General features: G+C 36.8%; 2 protein-coding genes across 6 annotated transcripts in view; one reads left to right on the top strand and one right to left on the bottom strand.

Annotated features, from left to right (window-relative positions):
* The window catches only part of depdc5 (DEP domain containing 5, GATOR1 subcomplex subunit), a 27,943-nt gene extending 15,496 nt beyond the window's left edge, over positions 1-12,447 (bottom strand). For 4 of the 5 annotated variants that reach the window (XM_067433769.1, XM_067433772.1, XM_067433773.1 and 1 more), the window contains exons 1-19: positions 7,184-7,653; positions 6,998-7,085; positions 6,081-6,127; positions 5,898-5,983; positions 5,691-5,774; positions 5,562-5,611; positions 5,359-5,428; positions 5,192-5,270; positions 5,035-5,096; positions 4,864-4,933; positions 4,705-4,777; positions 3,830-3,933; positions 2,043-2,117; positions 1,819-1,953; positions 1,678-1,739; positions 1,506-1,579; positions 462-531; positions 297-333; positions 92-212 (exon numbers count right to left, since the gene is read on the bottom strand). In XM_067433769.1, coding sequence (XP_067289870.1) covers positions 92-212; positions 297-333; positions 462-531; positions 1,506-1,579; positions 1,678-1,739; positions 1,819-1,953; positions 2,043-2,117; positions 3,830-3,933; positions 4,705-4,777; positions 4,864-4,933; positions 5,035-5,096; positions 5,192-5,270; positions 5,359-5,428; positions 5,562-5,611; positions 5,691-5,774; positions 5,898-5,983; positions 6,081-6,127; positions 6,998-7,085; positions 7,184-7,283 — 1,487 coding nt within the window. In that variant the 5' untranslated portion in view covers positions 7,284-7,653. Of the gene's footprint in view, positions 1-91; positions 213-296; positions 334-461; positions 532-1,505; positions 1,580-1,677; positions 1,740-1,818; positions 1,954-2,042; positions 2,118-3,829; positions 3,934-4,704; positions 4,778-4,863; positions 4,934-5,034; positions 5,097-5,191; positions 5,271-5,358; positions 5,429-5,561; positions 5,612-5,690; positions 5,775-5,897; positions 5,984-6,080; positions 6,128-6,997; positions 7,086-7,183; positions 7,654-12,428 lie in introns of those variants that run through there. The other variant, XM_067433771.1, reaches the window with a different exon arrangement.
* The window catches only part of LOC137062850 (sodium/glucose cotransporter 1-like), a 20,789-nt gene continuing 18,351 nt past the window's right edge, over positions 10,225-12,662 (top strand). The window contains exons 1-2 of the mRNA XM_067433775.1: positions 10,225-10,439; positions 11,794-11,865. Of these exons, the coding sequence (XP_067289876.1) occupies positions 10,305-10,439; positions 11,794-11,865 (207 nt within the window). The 5' untranslated portion in view covers positions 10,225-10,304. The remainder of the gene's footprint in view (positions 10,440-11,793; positions 11,866-12,662) is intronic.

Here is a 12,662-nt window from a genome sequence, read left to right as displayed (position 1 = left end):
ATGATCATAGGCTAAATGTATAAACTGCCATATAAATGGAGGAAGTTGGTCAAAATTGAAAAACAACAGGATTTTTATTTGTTTAATGTACCTGAAGTTGGTGGACCTCTGGGCTCTCGATGGCCCAGGAAGTCTAAACACCTGAGCATCGTATGCATCATAATCCACCTGGATCGGAAGGCTGTTCTCAGCATCTTTTGGAGAACCAAGAGCTGAGCGAGACAAATCCAGCTCAGTCAATTCACGGCAAACCCATATGCGACCGTAAACACTTACAAGTGACGCAAATTACTTACAATGTTCTTTGGAGCTTCTGGCTTTTTCAGCTTGAGCCTTAAAATGAAAAGGCATCAGAGTGAAAGCAGCTTCATTAGCAGTGATACAAGTGTCAAGTCATTCTCATTATAACACTGTTACAAAGTCATATAAGGTGTTGTCAGTGGAAGTGTAATATTTCTAACCTTCTTTCCAGCCAGCTTGATCCGCGGTGTAAAAAAGCTGCATGAGTTCTGGCTCTTTGATGTGTAAAAGCTGTAAAATTCACATTTATTATTGTTAGTGTAATTGTTACTGTTGATCTGCATTAACCTGTTAGGTCTAGGTAATATGGACAAAAACATCACAATAATAATTTCCCCAAAACTGTTGTCCAATGAAATGAATGAAAATATAACAATTAATAATTTACAAAACAATGCATTTTAATTTTGTGTCAAATAAGGTGCTGCACATCAGAAATGTATACTGTAACTAAAGGTGCAACAAGCTATTTCTGAGAAACCCTGTTAAAAGTGGATAGGACAGAGAGCAGCACCACAACACTTGTAGCCAGTGAGCAACAGTGTGTCTACTGATGATGGGGAAGGAGAGAGAGTGAGCAATGTGGAGATTTGAAGAAAGACTGTAGAAAGAGAGACGGCTGAGAGACATTAAAAAAGAGAGAAGGCAAAGATGAGATTACTGCATTCATACGCTCAACGTCTGTGATCAGCTACAATGCTTATCCCTGCAACCTTTCATGTCACGATTAAAATATAATTCCATACATCTTGAATATAATGCTATAAACACTTTTACGATTAGTTAACCTTGATAAAAAATGTTCTAAAAGTTCCACATTAACTATTTAAAATGCAAACATTTTAGCCAATCACAGCAGTAATGTCGCCCTCACCCTAATGTCGTTCCACACCTGTAAGACCGCACGAACAAAGACTCAAACTAAATATAAAATATCTTAAACTGTGTTCCGAAGATGAACGGAGGTCTTACGGGTGTGGAACAACATTAGGGTGAGTTATTAATGACATACATTTCATTTTTGGGTGAACCAACCCTTTAAAAGTGCCTCACAGGAAGCATAATAAAACAATAAAACAATTCAGTTAATTACCAGCCCATATCAAATGACATCCAAAAGTAACCAGGGTAGCTTGGGCAAGTTAGCAACCACTTAGTAACCACCCAGTACACCCTACTAACCACCAAGCAGTTATCTATCTCACCTGTGGTTGATCCAGTGAGGCAAGTTGTAGTCATCGCCAATTCTGGAGTCTCCGTGCACTGTGCGGTTATGTAACTAAAAGAAATTATACCAAAAAAATTGTTCACCCTATTCACAAGTATAAAAGCATTCATATCTGATTTTATGCTCAAAGGCTAATATGGTTTGCTAACCTTGAAGAGTGGAACAGCGTGAAGAGGCTGCTCTCCCATGCAAACCAGATCTACTCCGATGCCTGTTAGGAATATTACCATACCATTACCATCCACGGCAGTGCTACAACATAACAGCAATTGCACAGTGCACTTACTGACCATTGTCAATCATGCGCTGTTTGGTGAGGATCATGAGCAAGCGGTCCACCTCGAACACGCCTACTCCTGGAGTAATGACCACCGACATCTGGCCCGTACGATCAAAGTTACGGTTGATGTAGTGCTTATCAAAGACTGAAAGAGAAAAAAATCAAGACACTGAAATTAGGACAAACAGCTTAACTGAAGTGCAAAGACAGTGGACTAAATACACAAATACAAACCGTTGAAAGATAAGTTTATAGCTTCCAGATAATTTCCCTGAGCAGAAGTAGAATTATGCCCACATGGATATCCATCTGCAAACATGAAAAAAAAAAAATGTTTGTCAATCTGCTTGATCTAGTTTACAGAATTGCAATCATGCCATAATCATAACACACATGAAAAGAAAATATTTGAATTTTCTAAAAAATAAAAAATAAATAAAAAGATAAACAAGAAAGAAAGTAAAGACAATGTGAGTGTTTTTACTGCCACAATGCCACGTTTATACCTAGGAGTCTAGTGGTGGTCTATATACTGGTAGACAGGATTAACCAATAGAAATGTCAACCGATAGAGATGTCTCTACCACAGTGACGTTCATGTGATGTTCCTGTGCATTGCTATTTAAAATCCGTTGAAGTGCAGTAAGCAACGAAAGACAACTCATTTCGCTATATGTGCACGCTGGCGGTCTCTGAACGTGGTCTGAGATATTGTTTCTGAGTGCCGTCTGAGAGATGGTCTCCGAGCGCTCATCTGCTGCTCATAGAGTACTGAACTCCCTCTCACTGCACTTGAATTAATAACTTTTGTATCTTTAATCATAAAGGTATATTTAATTTACACAGTAAAGACCATTTTTTTAATATTATTATTATTAGTTGACACAATTTATATAGTTTTTTTTTATTTCTATTTTTAAAGTTTTTCAGGTAGGTCTATTTAATTTGTGTCTTTGTTCTAGTTCTACAGGAGTTTTTTTTCCTATAACTTGTAATCTTATTTTATCACTGTTTAGTGTTTACTTACCTTCAGTAAGCTTGGGAATGTTTTTTTTTTTTTTACTTAGGCTATTATTAAAATTGTATACTACAATTGGTGACAATAATTACACAATTTCAAATGAAGTGCAATAAGCTACATTTTTCAATCATAAAATCCTTATTTAAAGGAAAAGTAACTATATAATATTACGATTTTGGTCACCCACCCCTAATCAAATTGGTTGGTTTGGTAATAAAAAACAATAAAAAATACTTTTATTCAGCAAGGATGCATTAAATTGATCAAAAGTGACTTATAATGTTACAAAATACTCATGGCCCAATTGTTTTTGTCCACGTGTACAACAGCGCATGTGTGGACTCCCTACTGTCACAATTCACCTGTGTGAGTGCCCGTGATCACCACCAGAGGGCACTCCACCACGGACTGTCACTCCATCACAAACTACATTACCCATAATCCTTTCCCCGGACTCATTAGCACTTACTGTTTACACCTGTGTCTCATCACCTCATTACCTCTGCCTATATATGCCTGGTTATCTCTGTCATTCATTGCGAAGTCTTGTTTAGTGTCACAACAGCATTTCTGAGCGTTTCTCTGGTTTCATGTATCTTGGTCTTTGATTTCTTGCCTTCTCTGTGGATTACCCTTTTGCCTGTTCCTTCTGTTTTGTTTGCCTTTTCGGACTGATTTTCTGTTATAACCTTTTGCCTGTTCTATTGACTACGACTTTGGATTACCCTTCAATAAATACTGCGTTTGGATCTTCAACCAACCTTCTGTCTCAGAGCAGTTTGTTACACCTACTCCATGTTTGTCCACTAGATCCAAACATGTCTTTCCAAGCTCATTGCCAAAGAAATATACTTTGCACTCAACTGTGAAAATTAAGAGACCTTAAGAGAATTCTTTCAAAATTATAACAAATAAATACATTTCCAACCCCAAATTTTTGAACGGTAGTATGCATATATATATATATATATATATATATTATTTGTGTGTATTTACGCACCTGCTACTTTAAGACGCACCAGCACAGGATACTGTATGAAAAGCTTCTTAATGGTGATGAGCAGAGACGTCCACTCATCACGTCTTTCATTCTGGGCCACCACCCTGGAAGAGAATGAAAATAAAGACTGCTGCTTAAACCAGTACAAAGCTACAAATCTTAAAGGAAGGGTTCACCCAAAAATTTAAATTCTGTCATTATTACTCCGTTCATCTTCGGAATACACATTTTTGTCCCTCCAATGACAGCTACGCAACTACCACTTTGAGGCTTGAAAAAGTTTATATAGAAATCCTTTAACTTGTCTATATGAACCGATCGGTTTAGTCCAAATTTTCTGAAAAGACACGAAAGCTTTATATGATAAACAGATTTAATTGAGGCTTCTATTCACAGAAACTGTCATCTACGCACACATCAGTTGTGGTAAACGGAAGCTCAAGCATATTCCCTTGATGTGCGAGAACCAATGAGGTTCATTCTCGTGTTACGCAGGACATTTGAGCTCACAAGTTTGTTCTCACAAGTCAAGCAGGTTTGCTTATCAATGTTTATGTGAATAAAAGCCTAAATTAAACATTTTCTTCAAAAAAAGTGACTGTGTCCCTTCAGAAAAGTTGGATTAAACCGCTCAATTCATATGGATTCGTTTTTCAATCTCTTTATGAACTTTTTGAAGTGTCAAAGTGGTAGTTGAGAGTAGCCTTTAAAATGAGAGCACAGAACTGGCTCAGATGGCTCAAATAAATCTTCATTTGTGTTCAGAAGATGAACAAAAGTCCTACGTGTTTGGAATAACATGAGGCTGAGTAAAACAGAATTTTTATTTTTGGGTGAACTAACCCTTTAATGCTTTATTAATTAAACATCCAGACCTGTAGAAATCCTCATAATACCGCCCCTCATGGTCTTGTGTGACTGACACTCTTTGCATCTCTGGGAACTCTTCTACATGAAGAAAGACTCATAATCAAATCAGCTATTCTTATTATAACTATATGACCTAGGCAGTGTTTTAAATATGAAACAGTTACCCAGTGATTTGGCCGAGTAGAAGGTACGAGAGAACAGCACCACTGTAACCTCATGACTGCAGTTCTTCTCCTAAAATTAGTAGATACATGTTAGCAAAATGCCATAATGCCAATGCAGTGATATAAGCAGCTATAACATTATTACTGGTCAGTGATAAAGTTGAAACTCACTCTCCATTTAGCAAACAGATCGGAGAGGAAACCATTGACTGCTTTCTCAAAGTAAAGGTCACCTGTGAATGAAGACAGCAGCTTATATGATCTTATATAACAGATTTATTCTTCATATACACATTATGGTAAAAGAAAAAAAAAAAAATATATTTACCATAGATATCAAAGTCCCACATCTCACAGCTCATCTGAATGAATATATAAACCATCGCGGAGGTGGATCGAAACACCACCTAGGTGGAGAAAAGAGTCACGACTCACGACATGTGGAAAAAAAGATGGATAATAACACCAACTGCATTTCCAAAGAGACATTCTCACTCTTGTATCTTCACTAATGTAGCCACAAGTGACCTTCTCTCCTTTAACCCACAATTCACTGGCCTGGGCCCTGAAATCATGATACAAGCATTATTTTTTAGTTACATGGTTTTTAATAAGATAAGAATTCTGACTGCAGAATACATAAATTGACCAATCACAATGGAGAATTCCAGACAGCTCGTAATAATGGATGTTGTTACCTGATTCCTGCAAACTCTACTTTCTGTGTCACATACGCACATGTGCTCACCTGAAAGAACATCACAGAGACATAAAGACCATTGCGTGCGAAACATTAAAAATTAACATTTAATACAGATTCTACTCACTAAGCTCTTCTTCAGTCTCCACATGTCTCCTCGTCCAATATACTGATCTTTGAAGGTGAGCTCCACCAGATCCAAAGTCACCTCCTGTTCATATTCAATGGAGCATTAGATACTGAGGTATGAAAGGCTGTGCTATATTATGAATATAGTCTGTAAATACATAATAGGAGGACAGTGTGCAATAAAGAGTATTTCTATATAAAATACCTTTGGATCTACAACATTGATGATGACGTCCTGGTAGGCGCGAAGCTTGAAGGCCTGAGCCACTGTCTGATCTACACTGATAGTTTCTGTTGGTGGAAAAATTCATTTTAAAATACAAAAATGAACACAACTGCTGGAAAATAATTAGTAATACAGAAAATTAAGCACTAATTTAAAATTCACCTTTCTGCAGGTCTTCTTTTAAACTCTTGACCTGCAGCAGCAGAGGACTAAGACATATAGATAAAGAAAATGCCAAAAATATTATTAAGAAATATACTAACTTGTATTAATAAGACAATATACAATACAGTATAATATACAAGACAATCATACATTTCAAAAGTTTAGAATCACAAGTTTTTGTCGGCATCAAGTCAGTATTTATTTAATCACAAATATGATAATACTGCAATATTGTAAATTATTATGACTATTTAAAAAAAAACTGCTTTCTATTTTAATACATTTAAAAAATTTAATGTATGCTTGTGATGCAACGCTGGATTTTCCAGCATAATTTCTGCCGTCCTCAGTGTCACATGATCCTTCAGAAATAATTCATTATTATTATCAGTGTTGAAAACTGTTGATTAATATTTTAGTGGAAACCATGATGACATTGATAATTTAAAAGTTTGGGGTTAGATAGGTCTAAAAAAAATAGATATCAATACTTTTATTCAATAAGGGCACATTAAACTGATTCAAGTGACAGGGAAAAAAACATTTTTAATGTTAAAAAAGAATTCTGAACAAATTTATTACAGATGAAAAATGTTTCTTGAGCATCAAATCAGCAATAAAATGATTTCTGACGGATCATGAAGACTGATGTAAATGTGAGGAAAAATCAGCTTTTATTACACAAATAAATAGCATTTAAAATATATATTTAAATATAAAATATGAATTATAATAAATGGTAATAATTCACAACACTTTTAATGTTTTTACTGTATTATTTGATCAAATGAATGCAGCAGGGTGAGCATAAGACAGTCTTTTTTTTCTTTCTGTTTTTTTTTTTTTAACATAAAATCTTCACAAATCCAAACTTTGACAACTGGTGTATTTCTTTGAGATTGAGCTCATCTCACCTGTATTCATCATTTGGATGTGCAATCTCAACAATATCCCCCAGTTTAACCTGAGGAAAGACTTTAGGATTCATCATCAACTCATCATCTGTGGATAAACGACGATTGTTGAGAGATGCATGAAAAAACACAAGCCAGCGTCATAAACTAATGAATTTAGTTTTTTCGTATTAAGAATATTCTCACCACTGCCTCCAAAGCCCTTCTTGTGCACCACAAGCTTGTATGACTTGTTTGCCCTCATAACTGTCATTGTGGTCTTCAGTTGTACAATAAACAAACACATTTAACGTTAACGTTATAACATGCAGAAAAATCCCGAAAGTCTGCAGAATTTCATTTTCATTGCTGTATTCTTCCAATCGACATGATATGCATGAACACACGTTTCAAATGAAACTTAAAGTGCTTGGAAATGAAAAAGCACGATCAAAATCATGACAGTCTGTCATCCTGCTTTTTGTTTACATGTCGCGTGACGCATTTTTCTACGACGCTCTGCAAAGACCTAATCCAATTGTAAGACCCAGGTTCATTAGGTAGGGGGTCGATATTTATTTATAAACTGACGATGCATAGTTTAACATATATCTTCCAAAAATATTGCAACATTTGTACTGTTTTCTAAACTAAGTGGATGGTGGCTGGCTTCTTCGGGTTTATGTAAAGACGGACAGCGCCTCATAGCGTGCTGGATGAATGCCTCGATTTATCATCCCTAAGATTTGCAAACCATGTTAAGTGCATTTCTCAAAAAAAATCTTACAAACAGTACACAATGCAACAACTTGCTCAAAATCCTACACAAAAAACTACACTTCGACGTGGCATATCAATTTTAACAATACTTGTAGCCTACATAGTATATGTAGATTGCAATTTGAGACTGGACAGGATTCACAGTCACATAGGCCTACACCTATACTTTTTTGTTCTCCCAGCATTCAGCTGTACTTTAACCCGTTTGTTTCCGTGTTGTTCTTCAGTTTTCAGAAACTGTAGTTCTGTGTTGTGCTCTAGTTACTACAGCTGTCTAGCCTGACAAGCCAGACCCACATCAAGATGTTTGACACTTATTGCGGGCTGATTAAATTTGCTGCCGCTAGGGTGCGTCTAGCTGTCTATTATGAAGCTTTATTGAATGCACATCAGCTATTTTAGAGAACTGGTCATTGTTTGATCTATCCCACATATTTACATTTCCCTTCATTAGTAAAATTCTAAATTCTCCCCAAAAATGTATAATAGAAAAGTATAGAAAATATGCTTGACAGTATGGGACTAGTTTAAACATTCTGCATTTAATGACTTTGACTTATGCAAGGAACTAATGCCTAGATGTTTTAATGGGAACCAATGCTATTGTTGCAAGAATTCAACCATTTGCAATTTGTTACAAAATATTTGTTCTCTAATCTTTTTAAGTGGGAGAACTTGCACAATTGGTGGCTGACTAAATACTTCTTTTGTCCCACTGTAGATTGGGGATTGTTGATAGAGAAAAAAAAAAGTATTTGTCAACCAGACCTTATGCCATATTTGTTTTTAACTTAAGTCTGTGCATCTTGCTAATCCATCATTATCTGTAACAAAAAAGAGCAGACTATAATTGACTTTGAAATATTTAGATTATGATATATTCATAATCGAAAAATATGGGAAAAAAATATATATATCTAATATATCTATCTATATCTAATTCCCAGGACATGTCCTGTTTTCAAGTCCTGCTGTGGCTGGTTTTCATAAAGTGATGAAAATGTACTGGTTTTGAAATTAATAAGGCATAAACTTCGAGTATCTTTTGAGTATCTCTCATTGCCGGGCCGAGTGTCCTGGTTTTCGGTAATCAAAATATGGTCACTGGGATTACTATTTGGCCACAATTCTGTGCACGCAAGATCATATTTTGAGTGCGCAAAATTTTAAGGGCCTTTCACGCCAACTTTCAACTGAGGTTTTTTTTTTTTTTTTTTTTGCACACAACCAAATAAGCTTATTTTAAATGCAAAATTGATTTTATTTTGCTCGAAATACTTTCTTATTTGCGTGACGAACATTTCTCCTGCAAAACTCAGTTCCCTTGCTCTTTTGCGCGCTCAAAATATGATCTTGCGCGCGCAGAATCGTGGTAGTAGGCCTAACCCCATCAACCCTTGCGCTAATTAAAAATTTAGAATATCTTGATCTAGCTCACCAAAAAAAAAAAAAAAAATACAAAAAAATAGATCTTTGTGTCTGAATATGTCTACTTTCATAACAGTAGTCGAAAAACTTTATGTGAGCAGTATGTCCGAATTCATATAGCTCCCTTGTTCAGTAGGGCACTGATGGGAGTTGGCCATTTTAAGGACTGTGCACTGAAAAGTCCGCTTCCTAAAAGGTTCCACAATGCACCATGAAAACCAGGGAGCACCAATGCTCACTATGGCTGCATCCAAAATCGTTTACTCTCGAGTAGGTACTTATTTTAAATAATAGCATAGACGCAGATTACATGACAGTGACAACACGGTGTAGCCTACATCCAAATGACATTCATACTACACACATTCAAACTATATAGAAAGTAGGCTACTTTTTTAACAGTTACAAAACAAATTTAATACCTGTGATTTCGGACAACGTGTCTTTCTTGATTTGTTAATTCTATGCTGAGCTAGTAGCTTGGTTAGCTTGCAAACTAAAGGCTTCCTGAAAACATAAATAGAAATGTTTAATTTCACAATTTTTAGCTTTGGTAATATAATGTAGTATGTAATTAGAGTGTAGGCTACAAATTATAAATGTTATAATATATCATTTATATTTTCATTATTAGAATGAATATGCTGTAAAGCATTTTTAATCAGTCACTGAGCAAAGTAGTACCATTAAAAATGTCTCAGTAGAACAGAACAGATATTGCCAATTCGCTTCAGGATGGAATTGTGATTAATATCCATGAAATGCTCCATCTGTAGCCAATAATGCAAAATTTGAGCTGATTTAATGGAACCCATTAATTATGATGCAGGTGATGTGGTTGATGAAATGTGCTTTTACAAATGAACCCAGTCTCACACTTGCCGCTATACAAGTTGATCATTAATGATTCTCAATCTCAGATTTTTGACAGCTGTAAATCTCAAGCACACTTTTATAATTAACCCTGAGAAGGTCACACCCATCTCTAAACACACATATAAGTGAAAACGCACAGACAGTCACACACCTGCAGGTGAACGTCTGAGCGAGGGACGGGGTCTTTACTGTCAGAGAAGGACGCAGTGTGGTGCTCCACTTGCTCTGTTCAAACACCATTAACATGGGAGCAGATTATTTTGGATTCTCTTATCTCCGCAGTGAGAGCAGAAGAAATGTCACCATTTATATCAACAATCCAGCAGACATCTCTGTGATCGTTATATATTTTCTGGTGGTTCTGGCTGTGGGAGTATGGGTAAGTGGGAAGTAGTTTATATCCACCAATATGTTTCTGCCATTGAAATGTTAACCTTGATTACAATGAAAAAATGTATAATACGCACTCGGTTGCAGAGAGCACACAATAAATCTTTAAAAATCCATATGACAACTAAAGACTAGCAGAACTAGGACAAAAGGAAAATAGAAACAAACTAAAAGCCTATGAAAATGCAACTAAGACAGCGAACCAGGGAAGGCATGGCAATGTCCAACACAGCTGGAGCTGATGGTCAGAGGGAGTCTGGGGATGCTGAATGCCCCATGGTCCCTGCTGGAGTGGAGGGAGGAAAGAGCGCAGGCTTAGGAGTCTGGACGACAGGTCGAGGTGTGACAGTACTCCAAAGCTGGAGGCAGAGCCAAGGCCTCTTCATGCCCATGAGGGAGGAATTGCCTCCCAGCAGGTCCACGGTGTAACCATACCACTGAGAGGAGGTAAAGGTGACACTGAGGGACTGATCGTGGGCGACAACATAGTATCTGTCGAACAGGGTGGTGATGGGCTGGGCTCTGGGTCTTGCTCTAACTGAGGATTAGGGGAAGACACTCTCCAGACATCTGATGATGGCCTCTCTAAGTCCTTTGCTGTCTGGCAGATCTGCTATAGGGGGTAATACCTAGCCCTGATCCAATACAAAGATTTAAGCATCTCATCGTCGTATGTGGGATGGACGGTGAGAAAGCAGAACTGCAGCATATAATCCATTAAATTATGGTCACTCTGGGCCAAAGCAGCAAACTGAGCTGCAAAATATTTAGAAGGTCCAGTCTTCTGTCACACATGTTTGCAGAGAGCATGCGACGAAGAAGAGCAGATTAGATTAAGAAATCTAATTATTCATAATTAGTAAACTCAAATGGCATGCAAACAAACAACTCTAGCATTAACGAGATTGAACAAACTAAGGGGGGGGGGGGGGGACTTAAGAAGTTAAATAGGCCTACAAATGATGAGGTGAACAGCTGAACAGAATGACAAATCAAATTAGTTACTATGACAAATAAAAGGTGTGTTCATGCCACCTCGTAATTCCTGTAATTACGAGATTCTAGCTTGTAAAAAGGGTTCACATCCTCATAGAGCTTGTAATTACAGCTTGTAGGTTGGGAATTTTCAGAGCGCTACGGGTTGTACCATGCTGAACCTCACATTAAAGCATGAAAAATGGCAGCGCTTTCAACAGTAAAACGTAAATATGCAGGTATTCCGTAATGTTTTAAAATATGTGTAATTAACTTTTGCCAATGTACACTATTTTTATATATTGTCTAAAATGTTTAGTGTCTGGAACTCTTTATATGCTGAACTGAATGCCTCTTTCTGTTCAAAGGCAATGGTACGGACCAATCGATCCACAGTAGGAGGCTTTTTCTTGGCTGGCAGAAGTATGGTGTGGTGGCCGGTAAGGAAATTGACTTATGTTGGATGACCAAGCTTAAAAACATTTGTGCTCAATGTGATGGACATAAACAAAATGACATTGCCTGATCATTTACTACATCAATAGTGTTCAATCAGTGTGCAAAAACAATCAGTTTTTGTAACCATGGCCAGATCTGTGTCTTGCCACAGTTCATTTGACCTCATGATTCTCATTTGCTCTGACATGCACTGTAAGGTCTTATATAGACAGGTTTGTGGCTTTCCTAATCAAGTTCAATCAGTATAATCAAACACAGCTGGACTCAAATGAAGGTGTAAAACCATCTCAAGGATGATCAGAAGAAATGGACAGCACCTGAGTAAATGAGTGTCACAGCAAAGGGTCTGACTTAGGACCATATGATATTTCAATTTTTCTTTTTTAATAAATCTGCAAAAAATTCAACAATTCTGTGTTTTTGTGTCAATATGGGGTGCTGAGTGTACATTAATGAGAAAAAAATGAACTTGAATGATTTTAGCAAATGGCTGCAATATAACAAATAGTGAAAAATGTAATGGGGTCTTGAATACCTTCCGTACCTGTTGAGCCTATCTGTCTTCTGTCTGCCATTCTGTTAGTCATAGTCTGCCTGGATCTCCTCTTCATCTGTTCTCCACCATTCCCCCGTCAATCCATCACCTGCACACAAAACATTGTTTTACCAGAAGGCTCCTCAAACTATCTGCTGCTTATTGACTTACCTGTGTTTGTATTCCTGCTTTGCTCTATCCTTTGCACCTGCAATAAAGACTTGTTTAATTAATTTAGCTTGT

The sequence above is a fragment of the Pseudorasbora parva genome, chromosome 23 (genome assembly GCF_024679245.1).
Source record: "Pseudorasbora parva isolate DD20220531a chromosome 23, ASM2467924v1, whole genome shotgun sequence".
Lineage (NCBI taxonomy): Eukaryota > Metazoa > Chordata > Actinopteri > Cypriniformes > Gobionidae > Pseudorasbora > Pseudorasbora parva.
The sequence above is the reverse complement of the archived record's forward strand: the minus strand, read 5'-3'. Positions and strand labels throughout refer to the sequence as shown.